At 52.4% G+C, this 14,461-nt stretch overlaps 1 protein-coding gene across 1 annotated transcript in view; it reads left to right on the top strand.

Annotated features, from left to right (window-relative positions):
• LOC124250049 (polycystic kidney disease protein 1-like 2) overlaps positions 1–14,461 on the top strand; it is a 96,943-nt gene that overhangs the window by 33,489 nt on the left and 48,993 nt on the right. Inside the window, exons 11-18 of the mRNA XM_046681765.1 lie at positions 1,259–1,466; positions 3,392–3,512; positions 4,240–4,381; positions 5,565–5,741; positions 7,629–7,774; positions 8,467–8,661; positions 12,300–12,431; positions 13,992–14,174. Of these exons, the coding sequence (XP_046537721.1) occupies positions 1,259–1,466; positions 3,392–3,512; positions 4,240–4,381; positions 5,565–5,741; positions 7,629–7,774; positions 8,467–8,661; positions 12,300–12,431; positions 13,992–14,174 (1,304 nt within the window). The remainder of the gene's footprint in view (positions 1–1,258; positions 1,467–3,391; positions 3,513–4,239; positions 4,382–5,564; positions 5,742–7,628; positions 7,775–8,466; positions 8,662–12,299; positions 12,432–13,991; positions 14,175–14,461) is intronic.

Below are 14,461 nucleotides of genomic sequence, written 5' to 3'. Positions count from 1 at the left end.
CGGGGACAAGGAGATGCGTTATCTGTAGAGAGTTAAGAACAACAAGTCGAGCCTAAAAGTCAGTCTGCTTTTTTATCATCACCCAAACAGTGTCAGTGATAAAATACTCCTCCCCTCTTGGATGGATCCCTCCCACCTCTATGCCCTTGGTTCACCTCCAGGAAGAGTCTAGAAGGAGGAAGGGATGAGGCGTTTTCTGACAAACTAAGATGGCAGGACTAGTGCTCATTTTTTCGAAATGGTTGTCCTCCTTTTCTTAGAGGTATATCCTAGCCACACACACATCGTTTTAGAAATAAAACGAAAGTCATTCATACCGCACCTATTGCTTTCGTTACCTTCTTTGTCGTCGAACAATATATCATGCATGGATATATTAATATTTTAGTGTCATGGTATCTTCTTTTCCATCTCGATTTTCATAGTCACTGCAGGATACACTTCATGTATGATCATTTACTCACCAGTGCCCTCTTTTTGGACATTTGTTTCAAATTATTTGCCTTTATAAACACACAGCTTTATAGTTCAATCTTTATTTGCATCTGTGGTTACTTTCATAAGTAAATTTCTAGAAATGGAACAACTGGGTCAAAAGTCACGTAAAACTTGAAGGCTTTTGATATTAATTGCTAAGTGGTCAGAACATCCTACCGAATATTAGTTCCTGTCATCTGAATTAGTAGAGGACACAAATACAGAGTTTAGGTGACTGGGCTGATGACCTGACCCCTGGACATGTCCTGTGAATGACTGTCATATGGGGGGTGATGGGAGAAGACTTACCCAGCTGATATCATAAGGCGGGAGACGACATACAGCCTTGCAGGTACAGACCCTCAGGTCCCCATGTACCCCACGGGGACATACAGCTGTGGACAATCGCTTCCATGTGGGGTGACAATTACACGAGGGACAAGGAGCTGCCCCAGACGCTCTCGCAGGTGGGGCTGTAGATCCTCCTGGCCCCTCTCCTGCTGTGTGCCTGTGTGTTCGTCAGTGCAAGTCACTGATGCAAAACAAGCCGACACGTCCTGCAGGTTTGCTCAGAGGAGGTCATTGTCCCAGGGGCATCCTTCTGCAGCACCATTCCTGCAACCTGCAAGTGAAATTTTTTAAAAATCAAAATCTCTATTTGGAGCCAATTTTCTTTTCCCATGACCCTTTCCTTCTAAAAACCCCAAATCAGAGGTAGCCACATGTGTCAAGCTCAGATTTCCAGGATGGATAACAGTGCTTGCCCATCTCTCTTCCTCAGGGCGTTGCTGGGCTCAGTGGAGCGACTGCGCTGAGAATAAGCTGCTCCGCACAGACCAGAGGGAGTTGGTGGTTCCGCCGTCCTGCCTGCCGCCGCCCGACTCTGCTGTCACCCTGCATCTGGCTGTCTGGAGAGGCCAGGAACTGGAGAAATGGAACGAGCAGTGCCTCTATGTGTCTGCCCCCGTGAAACTCAGGCCTCGAGTCAGGTGGGGCGCAAGAGCAAACTCCTGCAGTGTCACCATTCATTCATCATTCGGCCAACATCTACTGAGAGCCAGTGGCACTGACCTAGGGGCAGGGCTTTCAGGGGAGGGCAAGACCAGACCCAGTCTCACTTCTCACAGGGGTTACTGCCTGGTGGTCAGTGATGATCTGCACAAACGAATGACGGAAGAGAACACTTTTACAGCTTCCCTGACTTGGGGTCAAGAAAGGCTTTCCTCAGCAGAGATGTGAAGAGGGAAGAGGAACTAACTTGGACAGGAAAAGGGGGCTGGAGAGAGGACAGAATGGCAAAGGGAGAGAGCGTAGAATAATCTAGAAGTGAAAGAGGATGGTGTGGCTAGAGCATGGAGCAAGAGAGGGGCAAGAAGAAATTGGAAGAGTAGGCAGGGTCTGGCTCCAGCAGGGCCTTGCAGGTCATATCAAAGACAGGAGTTTGGTCTTTATCCTAAGAGTTCAGGAAAGCCATCCAAGTGTTTCAAGCGGGCTGGGAACGTGATCACGTCTTGCTTCAAATGCTCTGTAGCAGGGTAGAGAACGGGCTGGAGGAGGGCAAGAGAGAGCTCAGGAGATTGCTTAGGCTCCTGCAGGAATCAAGGTGAGCTCAGGTAGCTTGGTCTATCAGCCAGGTCCCTGCAGGGGGCAGATGGCTCACTCAGACTGGAATTGATGACAGCAGGATAAAGCGTCTATTTTCAGATGTGGGCAGGGATAAGGAAACAAACCAGGGATGACGATGCAGGATGACAACAGGGGGAAGCTACCATCCCTCTTAGGACTGCAGAGGTAAGAGCAGAGACAGCGTTCCTGGAGCCCCCTGGTAGCTGCAGCTGTGGGAGAGAAGCCCCCCAATAGGAGCTGTGGTCTTGACTAGAGGAACACAACCTCTGCCAACTGCAGCGCATCAGGTAAGGAGCAGGGGAGGTGGTGAATAAATACTCCGGCCTCTCTCCTCTCACTCTCCAGTCCCCAAACAGTGCTTGCCATTGGCTGGCCCGACCAGAAGCCAGAGGGTGCGGTAGCTTGGGTGACACGGTCTGTAGCATCAGTCTCTTGGTGCACACAGCCACAAAGAGTTGATGGAGAGTGGGCTGCAGGGGCAAATGGAGGATGTCCGGCACACTTTACTAGGATAGACCTGAAGACAGAAGTAGGGAGATTCGAGAGCTGTTATAAAGTTAAAACTGAAAGGACTTGGGGATGGATTGGCCACATAGCAGGAGCCAAAGTGATCTCTTATTGGCTCGAGGGAGGGAGGACGATGTTATAGAGAAGGCCCGGGACTCGGATCAAGACAGGTTGGTTCGTGTTCCATGCCCCCACTGGAGAGCGGCGTAACTGGCACAAGTCACGTAAGCTCCATGAGCCTGTTTGCTGTCTGTGATACGGGGATTCTGACACGACACTCACAGGGTTGCAGTAAGCAGTGAATAAGCTGGTAGCAACGGAAGTCATTTATAAATTGTGGCATGCATGCTGTAAATCACAGCATTCACCTATTATTATTAGAACTAGAAAGAATCAGACACGTTGTCAGCTCTTATCCCCTCACTTTGCAGGTGAGGAAACAGGCTCAGAGAGTTCAAGTAACTTGCGCCAGGTGGCCATTCATAAGGGGCAGGGACGGGATTCGAGCCCAGGGTCCTGTCTCGGCCTCCTGCATTTCCACATGGTTGTCCTGCGCAGCGAACGAAGGGAGATTCGATCAGGCACTAATCAGTCCATCTTCATGACCAAGGCTATGTCCCGATTTTGGCTGGGACAGGGGTTGCTTTTATTCCAACTTTCACTTGAAAAAAGGCCCTTTCCAACCTTCTCAAAGGACTAGAGAAGAAGCGGACAGAAGACCAGGCAGGTGGCCACGATGCCTGAGTGAGCCTCCTCACTCTGTTCTCTGTCTCCCTCTCAGCTGTGACAAGAACTGTGGGCCAGTGAATGCCAGCGAAGATGTCATACTCAGGGTCACCATGGGGGACGACTCTCCAGAGGCCAGGTTCAGCTGGTATTTAGATGACACCCCACAGGAGAAGGTGAGAACACTGGCAACCACTCAAAATGGAACCATCTTCCCACTTTGATGGACCAGACCTGTGTCACATGCCCAGGACTGAGCTGGGGGTGGGTCAACTCCACTTACAGCCCGTGTAGTAGGAGTTGGGGTGGGGGCGTTCCCCAGAGGAAAACCAGGGCGTGGTCAGAAGAGAGCACAGATGCACGGAGCAAAAACAATGGGCAAATGCTGCAGCAGATGCCATTGGTGCCCCAGCCCAGTCCCTCTTCCCAGGCTGATGCTCCCACCCTGGCTGCTGTGGAGTGGCCGCTGGCCAATAACTGATGGACATGGGGGCTAAGAGCCTAGCCCTCTTGCCTCTGAGGGAGACGGCTTCTGTGGTGCAGCTCAAGCTCCAGAGCTCCCGTGGGATCAGGCTGAGGCTGGTCGCCTCCTGGAACCACTTCTCTGCCCAGTTTCATTCTCTGCCCCATTCTGTTTCCCTCCTTCCCCTGCTGGTGCCCTTGAGAGCCCTCCCTCAGTAAAAGACCAGCACAGGAATCCTCTCAGGCTCTGCTCCTAGGGAACCTGAGCTTGGACAAGCATCCTAACAAGGCTGGAGAGTGGATGTCTGGGCTGACCTTGGGGAAGCAGGTGGTGCTGCTGTCCACCCATCAGAGGCAAATCCGGAGGCTCAGGAGCCATGCCCTGCTGAGGTCCAGCAGCCCGGCTGCAGCCTCAGGGCTCTGGGCTGTGCTCTTTTTCAGGCTGAGCCCCTACCGGCAGCCTGCAGACTTGAAGGATTTTGGCCGCGTTCTTTAACTCTCCTTCAGAGCGACACCTCCACGCTGCTGCTGAATAGCTCCTTCCTGCAGACCTGGGGCCCGACCGTCCGAATCCGAGTCACAGGTAGGAAGGCCTCCCTTCAGTCTCTTGTCCCAGATTCTGTCTGCCACAGAGAGTAAACCAAGACAAACCCAGAAGCCCTGAAACACGGGACATCAGTGTTGGGTCGGGGCTGTACACAGGCTCTGGTATGAAGCCCACCACCACCACTTTCCAGCTGGAGACTTTAGGCAAAGAGATCTAACCTCTCTGTGCTTCAGTTTCCTCACATGTAAGCTGGGCGCAATGAGAACGCCCGCCTCCAGATTGTATTATGCAGGGTGGATGGGACAACCCCAGTGGTACAGAGCAGATTATTCTGGGGTTGTGCAGCCTGGGTGTCCTGCCCGGACGAGGCAGCGCATCTCCCGTAAAACAAGCCCAGCGCAGAGGGAAATGCAGACTCTCAAAAAGATAAACAATGGGGGTGACGATTCTCTTTTGGATGAATTCCTTTGATTCAGTATTTCTCGAAGTGGCCCACAGATCATGCACCCAGGATAACCTGGGCTTCTTGTTTAAAATGCACACTCCTGGGTTCTCCCCAAACCTTCTGAATTAAGTCTAGGCCAAGGAATTAGTTTGAATTGATTAAAATTCTCTCTATGCCCAGTTTTTCTAGGCATGCACTCTTTTCGGAAAACCAAGTGCTTATATCAGGTGGTGTGGGGTGTTGGTGTGGGTTAACTGGGGGCGCTATGTGCTGCTGTGGGGGTCTGGGAAGAGTGTGGACGTGAGGTGGGATCAGCCTGTTTCCGGATCCTGGCTGTGGCCCTTCCTACCCGGCTAATCTCGAGCGAGCCGTTGTTTCCCAGTATACTCCCTCCTCACCAAAGTCGTGGGAGGAAGCCGTTATTATTAGCCCCGTTTTGCAGATGAGGAGCTGACTCTCAGAAAGGTCAAGTCCAAGGTCACATGACTAGTAAATGGCAGAACTGAATTTAAGGTCAGGTCTGTCTGATTCCGTTTCTCTGTCTCTGCCCAATGTCTCAGAGTGAGACCCTGGGAGGCCCTGCACTGGGGGAGTTGTTAGAAATGTAGGTTTCTGGGTCCTGCCCCAGAATCTCCAGAGAGGTCTGAGGCTCTGGGTCCAGGGGGGCCTGGGAATCTGCGTATCTTTCAACGAGCTCCCTGGGTGATCCTGAAGCCTGGTGGAGTTTGTGTGACCCCCAGAGCCCCCTAAGCACCCTCTGTCTTCACTCCCTAGCAGTGACCGGGGACGCCTATGGGGAGGACACTTACGTGGTTAGCTCTCTGCCTCCCCCTGAGGTGCCCACCTGCGCCATTGCCCCGGAGGAGGGCACTGTTCTGACGAGCTTCGCCATCTTCTGTGACACCTCCGCCGCCCTGGGCTCCCTGGAGTACTGCTTCTGTCTGGAATCAGGTACCAGCCCGGGACCATGCTCTCCTCTCAACTCCTGGGCACATCCCCTCCCAGAACAGGGGCCTGTCTTTCTCTGGGAGCCGCAAAGAATGTGTTCCATGTGTGAGAGAGGTTTGCAGGATGAAGCCTCCTCTAAACCTTAACCCCCAAGCCCAGGCATGCTAACCCAGCCACACACCTCAGAGAGATGGGAAGTGGGTCCCACCAGGGTCTCCTCCACAACGATGGAGGCCGAAATGACCTCTGTCCTGGCATGAGGGGCGTGGAGCGGGTTAAATAGATGAGGATATCTAGAAGTAGGACCACTTGGGGCCGCCACCAGGGCACCACCCCCCAGGACTCATTTGGAGCAACCATGACTCCTGGAAGTCTGAAGCTGTTCAGAACAGAGAAGATCTGGTTCACAGAATCGTCAACGATTTTACTGGCCCCGCTTTGCGGGAGGCATCAGGGATGGGGTGATGTCACCGAATGTGCTGAGCAGAAAGGAGATATTTTTGCAAAGGTTTACAAGGGACAAAACACGCAGACCCTGTCCTCCCTATTCCCAGTGCCCTGTACAGTGTCCTGGCCCCACAATCCACACCCCAGGACAGCAGTAGGGCATCACCAAGAGAGACGGGGTGAGCAGCCTGCATGGCAGCTGTTCTCCCAATTTGGGGTGGCTGGTCCTTGGAGCGCTCCTCTGAGTCCTTGTCTCTTTCCGATGGGCTTTGGCATTTCATGATGCTCACATGTGCTCTGAAATGCTGTCGTCAGATTGGAACTTTTCTCCAAACCTAGGCACCAGGCGCGTTGCTGGGGTGCTCCCCAACATCCAGCATTAAACACCATAGTGTCATAAACTGGACACCTTGACTTGGGAAAGGAACACGTAAGCTATCCTGGACCCAAAGGAGTGTGGTTTTTATGGGGTGTCCCGTCAAAAAGACGTGGAAGGCAGGGCTGTGACTGAGTCCAAGCCTGGAGGGAAATAATTCAGGGAAGGCAGGGAGATTTCATTTCAATCCTGCATCTCCCCAAATGGAGAGGCCAGGCTAGCTGCCCCAGTTCCGACTGGTTATTCCCCTGTAGTGCCTGCCTCTACCACACACAGGTGAGCAAGGGGGCAGGGAAGTGTGGTCACAGAAAAATGAGTCGTCAATTGCAATTCAGTAATTTCATGCTTGTCTGCACACTGCAGTGAACAGTGATTCCAATGAGAGGTGGGTCCCCTTTCAGGATACAAATGATTCCTCCCTTCCCGCCTTCCTTCCTTCCTGCCTCCCTTCCTTCCTGCCTTCCTTCCTGCCTTCCTTCCTTCCTGCCTGCCTTCCTTCCTGCCTGCCTGCCTTCCTTCCTTCCCTCCTTCTTACAGCAAGTACGTATCGACTGTCAGGCTCTGTTCTAGGTGCTAGATGTGCAGTCGTGAATAACATAGAGGAAGTCCCTGCCCTCACTGCATTTATAGGTAGTGATGGAGACAGCTGGTAAACAGACACATACGGGTGCTGTTTGAGCAGTCAGGGAAGGCCTTCTACAGGAAGTGACTTTTGAGTGAGCTCGAATGTTTGAGCTCATTTTTATGATCTCCTCCTTCTCTTTGTAATTTGGTTTACCACCTTGAGATTGTTTTTAAAGCCTGTCAGTGGGAGATTTGCTCTGAAATTTTTCATGGATTTTAGTGAAATTATTCCAAGGTCACAGCAGCATGCAATTACCGAGAGAGGATCCGTGTACGTAGCTGTCTTCTCCCTGAGAGAATGGAGACCCCCGAGTGTCTGCTGTGCCTTCATGAGCTGTGTGCGGCTTTTGTGTCCTTGTCATCAACCTCTACCTTGGTGGGTTTCCAGTCTCCCCGGGGTCTGGAGATGCCCCCCACCAAGCTGTTCAGTTTCCATTTACCAGGTTCCTGTCTCCACTGTGGCCCTGAGCCTGCCCTCCCGTCAGTTTATCTGCCACTTGGAAAAGAAAACAATGACTTCGTGCTGACAGTGGTCATTTCTGTCTCCAATCCCGCGGGACACAGACAGCAGACCCATGCAGCGGTTAAGGTGGGTGGTAGTGGCCATTGTTGCTTCACTGAGAAAACTTGTTGACCTGTCTGAACCTCACCAAGAGGGTGGCTGAGTTGAAAGGAGCCGTGGGCACGACCAGATGAGCCATGGATTCATCCATTCCTTCAACAAACATTTACAGAGCACTACTAGGTGCCAGGCCCTGGGGACACAGCCATGGACAAAACAGACACAGTCTCTACCTTATAGATCCTACGTCTTAGTGGCCAGAATAGGGGTAGGATCCTGGGGACTTCGGGGGAAGCCTGAAGGGAGCTGGAGCAGAAGGACCCAGGAATGAGTTAGACCAGTGCCTTCAGAGTCCGGAGGAAGGTGGACCAAGATCAGCCAACAGGGCCGCAAGGCAGAGGCTGGAAAAAAACCCAAGTAAATGTCAAGGATCAGAAACCAGGTGGAGTGGGAAGGGATTGAGAGCGCGATGAGGAGGGCAGTGACAGGTGGGGCAGTGACTTGTCCAACGCTTTTTTCTGGTGGCCATCAGCTGCCTGGTGCAAGTGGGGCCAGCTGCCCTCAAGCCTCAGGAGAGCCCCCATGCCAGGTGCAAGGCCTTGCAGCCCTGCTCTGATTTGCCACGTGAAGACCCACGACTTTAGGCTCCAGGTTCTTGAACAAGAACCCGTGAGTTGAGGTCTTCCCTGCACCGAGCATGTTTCTCGTTTCCCTGTTAGGTGGGACTTGGAGACACCTGTGCTGAGGATGTGGCATTCCAGGCCGCGGTGTCAGAGAACATCACCGCTGCTCTGCAAGGCGAGCGGGGCCCTGAGCGGCTCTTCCAGCTGGCCAAGTCCGTGTCATCCATGCTGGACCAGGCACGCCAGGGGCAGGGCTCCGGGCAACCGCTGAGGATGGACATCAGACAGAAGGTGCTCGAGACGGGCCCCTTTTATCCCTTCTGCTGGGGCCTCCCGGGGTCTGTATGCAGCCGTTTGGGGTGGGGAGTGGCGTTCATGAATCTGTGGAGAAGCGTTTGGTATTTCCCAAGCTGTTGACATCACCTCCCTCTTCTGGTCCATTCGGTGAGTGACATAAAATGAAGAAACCCTGCCTTCTCTGCCCAGCCCCATGCAGTCACCGGCTTCTAGGGTGGGAGAGAATTTAGAATATCGCTCCAGTCCTTCCCACTAAACATGAGGAAACCGAGGCCAGAGGAAAAAGTGACCTGGCCTCCGTCATATGGTAAATGGGCTGGGGTTGGACTTTAGATGTTCCAGCTCTGTCACTTACCATCTGTATTGACACAAGGCAGGGGACTGAACCTCTCTAAGCCTCAGTTTCCCCATCTGGAAAGTGGGGATAATAACAGTATTTTCCTCATAAGGTTGTGGTGAGAGTTAAATAAGAATTACATCCACTGTAACTATGGGTCAAACCATACGAAATTGGTTCAACGTTCAACCTGTTTTCATCCACAAAATGGCCATTTCACGTGTTACAACCTAATATCATAAACAACTGCTACAGAACATGTGATTACTTCCACTCCCAGTGCATGCTCCGTGAATATATGTGGGTGTGAACACACACACACACAGCATCACACACACCTGCTGGGCATGGAAAAGAGAAGAAAGACTTCTCTGGTCCCCTGGAGGGTTTGCATCAAAGGACGTAACACGGTGCAGGACACGTGGTCAGTACTTAATACAAAGAGGCGTGGTTGTCACAGTGATTACTTACAGAGAAGTAGCTAACATTTATTGAGCACCTACTGTGTGCTGCTAGGCCCTGAATTAGGGCTTCATGGAGGTGTAATTCCTGTTAAAACCCTACAAGGTAAATGGTGAGATCCCCACCTATATTACAGAGGAGGAAACAGGGTAAGAGAATCTTAGTAGTTGCCAGGGCCCACATTTCTAGTAGGTGGTGAAGACGGGGTTCAAACCCAGGTTGGCTCTTCCCACGTCCACCTCCAGCCCTTTGCTTCACATTAGCCCCCTCCCCCATGAGCCTTCCCCCTACCTCCCCAACCTGGTTCTCATTCTTGGCTGCACTCCCTCTGAGCATTACCTATGGCAAACTTCCCTTTAGATGTCCTGTGGTCCCTGAGCACACGGACTACCTGGCCTGACCCAAGGTCTCCTTGTGAAACATCGGGGTCCTGGCAGGAGACACATGTCAAACTCTAACTGGCAACTGAGAAGATTTTAAGAAGGGCTCTGGGGCCAGCCCGCTGGCGCAGCGGTTAAGTTTGCACGCTCCGCTTTGGCGGCCTGTGGTTCACTGGCGGACATGGTACCACTTGGCAAGCCATGCTGTGATGCTGTGGCAGGCGTCCCACATATAAAGTAGAGGAAGATGGGCACGGATGTTAGCTCAGGGCCAGTCTTCCTCAGCAAAAAGAGGAGGATTGGCAGTGGATATTAGCTGAGGGCTAATCTTCCTCAAAAAAAAAAAGGGGGGGGGCTCTGTTGAGAAAAGTGGGGCAGAGTTTAGGAAACAAATGAGAGAGAGCACAGAACTCCAGGGGCACGGCCTGAAGTGGCCAGAATCCGGAGAAAGCAGCTGTGTGTGGAAAGGGCTCCCTGGAAGGAGCGGTGGCTTTTGAAGAATGAGGCAGTCAACACACAATGGCCTGGCAGGGAGGGCACCTGGAGGATAACTTCTAGCTCTCTCTCCTCCTGCCTGCTCACCTCCCACTGAGTGAATGCATTGGCCGGAGGGTGAGAAGCCAGCGACATCTCCGTGCCAGCAGCCTCCAGGACCATGATGCAGAATAGGGGGAAGACCTGCAGAGGCAAACTTGAGATTATCCATTATCTCCTTCTAGAACATTCTGACAAGCGTCCCCTCGTGTACTGGTCTGTTCTTTCATCCATCCAAGCCACAGCCCGGATGCACCCGGAGCTAATGGCAGACATGCTCAAACTCTGCAGCCGGGAAAGACTGCTGGACGGTTAGGCTGAGTGAGCTGTGAGTAGCAGGCCACGAGGGTGAGGACTGCTCATTTGTACCTGTGCCATCCCAAACGCTTGCTGCGAGCCATGTCTGCTTACTTACACTTAAATTAAAATGAAATAAAGTTAAAAATTCAGTTCTCTAGTTGTACTAGTCACATTTCAAGGGCTTAATAGTTGCATCTGGTGAGTGGCTACCACATTGGCTAGCACAGGGATAGAACATTTCCACCAATGCAGGAAGTTCAGCGGGGCGGGGCTGAAATATTGTTAGTTTTTCTGTCTCTGCCAAAGCCAGCCCATAGCCAGCCCCTCATTAGGGCTTTGTGGCTTAGAAAGCACGTTATCCTGAAGCCCCAGAAGGTCTGGCTTAAGGCAAGAGTTAGGGACCCTTATAAGGGTAGAAGGATCCTCGTCCCCATGGCTCCCAAGGCACACACAGGGACCCAAGCCTGCAACAAGCTCTCCCATCCACACTGGGCCAACAAAGCAATCAGATTTCTGAATTGCATGCCTTTCTAGTCACAAGTGCCACCCTGATTCATCCTTTGTTTTTAAATAATGCCAAATTTTACAGATTTGATTTGAAGTGTTGGAGAAAGCTTGAGACATCCTGTATTAGTTTCCTCTTGCTGCTATAACCAATGACCACAAACTTAACAGCTTAACAAGACACATTCACCTATTTATCTATTTTTAAGATTGGACCTGAGCTAACATATGTTACTGGTCTTTTGTTTTCTTCTTCTTCTCCCCAAAGCCCCCTAGTACATAGTTGTATATTCTAGTTGTAGGTCCTTCTGGTTGTGCCGTGTGGGATGCCACCTCAGCATGGCTTGACAAGTGGTGCTAGGTCTGCGCCCAGGATCCAAATCAGTGGAACCCTGGGCCACTGAAGTGGAGCGCGTGAACTTAACCACTTGGCCACAGGTCCAGCCCCACGACACGCATTTATTATCTTACAGTTCTGGAGGTCAGAAGTTTGCAATGAGTCTCACTGGGCTAAAGTCACCGTGTTGGCAGGATTGTGAACTGCCTGGAGGCTCTAAGGGAGAATCCATTCCTTGCCTTTTCCAGCTTCTAGAAGCCAGCACATTCCTGGCTCCATTTTCAAAGCCAGCATCTTCAAATTCCTACCCCACTCCCTCCTCCCTCCACTGTCTTCTCCCTTCCCCTTCCTCCCTCCCCATCCTCCCCATCCCTCCCCTCCCTGACTCCCGCTCCACCACCTCTGCCTCCATCATCACATCTTCTTCTCTGACTCTGACCCTCCTGCCTCCCTCTTATGAGAACCCCTATGATTACATTGGTCCCACCAGATTCTCTCCCCATCTCGGAATCCTTAACTTAATCAAACCTCCAAAGTGATTTTGCCAAAGTGCCTGTGAGGTAACACCCTGACAGGTTTTGGGGATTCGGATGTGAGTACCTTTGGGAGGCTGTTATTCTGCCCACCACACATCCTATGAGACAAACAGAGATCTACAGGCTTTGGAAAACCCCAGATGAGGCTGATCACTTGCTGTGACCCAAAATCTTTCTGAAACAGCTTCATCAAGCCACTGGAATTATATTTCCTCTCTCCATCTTCCTCCCCCTGTGCCAAGGTCAGAGAGCGTATCCTGGGGTCGCTGTCTGCGGTCACTGCCACCCTAGGAGACATGCAGAGGGTGCAGGGGCTGGCCGAGGTGCTGAAAGAGGTGACCCACCGCAGTGAGGAGCTCACGCCATTGGCCCAGGTGAGTAGTTCCCACCTGCTGAGCCAGGCCCTGGGACATGCACCTCCATGGTGGGTGGCTGACAACTAACCCCAGCACTGGCCAAAGGTCCCTCAGTGACAGGGCCTCCAAGACTTCCACCATCTTGTTTCCAAGGGTCCCGTGTGGGTGGTATAAAGGGAGGGAAGATGCCCCTTCTGCAGTCGTGTCTCACCCTGGTTGTGATGGCCCATGTGCTCACACACCTCATTCCCCAACCAGCCAGTGAGCACCTCAAGGGAGTAACTGAATCTAACTAATCCTTGGGTGGTGAAGCGTGTGTCCAGATGCTGCTACTGACCTGCCCAGGCCCCACTTCAGTGCATACCAGCCTGACGTCCAGCTGCCAGCTCCTGCCTTTCTTTGCCTGGGGCCTTCTCTGCCCTCCCCTCCAGAGCCCACTCTGCCTCTCACATGGCAGGTTGGACATGTCAGGGGACGGATGCATTGGTCAGCGACTAATGGGCTGGGGTACAGATACCTCGACTCCCTCACCCTCTTGGTAGATAACTCCCAAGAAGGAGTGAGCCCCAGGTAAAAGGCTTGATCCACCCACTGGTCGGGCTTCCTGCCCTTCCCTGTCTCACTCCCCGACTCTGCTGCCCATGTTTCCGTGGGTCATCTCCAAATAAATGACTGGCTTCAGATCCTTGCCTCAGGGCCTGCCTCTGGAGGATTTAAATTAAAACACCATGTTCCCAGCATTAGGTAGCCAAGGGGTTAAAAAAGAAGCCATAGGACAGTAAAGGGGAGGGGATCCTAGCCCTGCCCCGCCCACTCTATCAGGAGGTTGTGTCCCTCACACTCTCTGGCCTGAGGCCAACACTGTTGGCCTTTATTTCTGGGGCCCTGATGCTGTTAATGTCATACTCTCCATTTGCTCATGCATCCATTCTCTGCGCATACAGCTATGCATGTACCTATATACTTCTGTCTCTCCATTCTTTCATTCATCTATCTATGCATCAATTTAGTCATTCATTCAACAAATGCTTCCTGAATGCCTAGTATTGCAAGTCGTTGAGAATTCAGCAGCAAATCACACAGACATGGCCTCTGCCCTCATGGCACTTTCAGACCGCTAGACTGACACTAAACAAATAATTTCACAAATACATATATAATCACAAAATTGGAATAAGTGCTATGTCCATTCATCCACCCATCCATCCATCCACCCAACTATCCATCACTCACCCATCCATCCATCCATCCATCCCTCCCTCCACCCTCCCCTTGCCCCCTAGTCACATGTTTACTGAATGCCTACTATGTGCTGGGCACTGTGCAAGGCCCTCTGGGAAAGATTTGGAGATGAACTACGCTACTCTCCTGAAGGAACTCAGTGTATTGTAGGGTGGGAAATATGTGGTCTCAAGTCAGTGATACAAGCAGCTTGTGTGATGGTCCTGTCCAGACCTTCCCTAGTGTGTGTCCCCACCTTGCTGCTCTTCAGTGCAGCCCTCGCCCCTTGAATGGTGTGGGGGATGGTCTGTCCCAGGCAGGAGCTCATGCTGTTTCTCCTTCTTTGGGCGAGCGCAGCGAGAAGCCAGCTGGGTCTTGCAGCATGCCAGTGAGGCCCTGTTGGCAGTGAGCGCCAAGGCCCATCCTGAGGACCAGAGGCGCCAGACGGCCACCAGGGACCTGTTCCAGGCTGTGGGCAGCGTGCTGGAAGCTTCCCTGAGGGACAGACCAGAAGAGCCTGCAGAGGCCAACGGCATCCACGTAGGTGTCCCAGCCCAGGTGCAGACCTCACACCTGCTGCGTGCCCAGCTCACACCAGCATTTCTAGGTGGATCTCTCTCCACATCTTGCAGATGGGGAAACTGAGGCACAGAGGTTAAAGTCCTTTCTAGGGAGCTGGAGGAAAGGTTCCAGAAACCAGAGCTCCTGGAAGGCAGCATGGTATAGCAGGCCAAGCGCAGGCTCTGGAGGGAGGCGGCCTGGGTTGGAAGCCTGCCTCTCTCACCTACAAGCCTGTGACCTAGGCGAGTTACGCAGCTTTCCACAGC

Source organism: Equus quagga, chromosome 13, assembly GCF_021613505.1.
Source record: "Equus quagga isolate Etosha38 chromosome 13, UCLA_HA_Equagga_1.0, whole genome shotgun sequence".
In the NCBI taxonomy this organism is placed as follows: domain Eukaryota; kingdom Metazoa; phylum Chordata; class Mammalia; order Perissodactyla; family Equidae; genus Equus; species Equus quagga.
The sequence above is the reverse complement of the archived record's forward strand: the minus strand, read 5'-3'. Positions and strand labels throughout refer to the sequence as shown.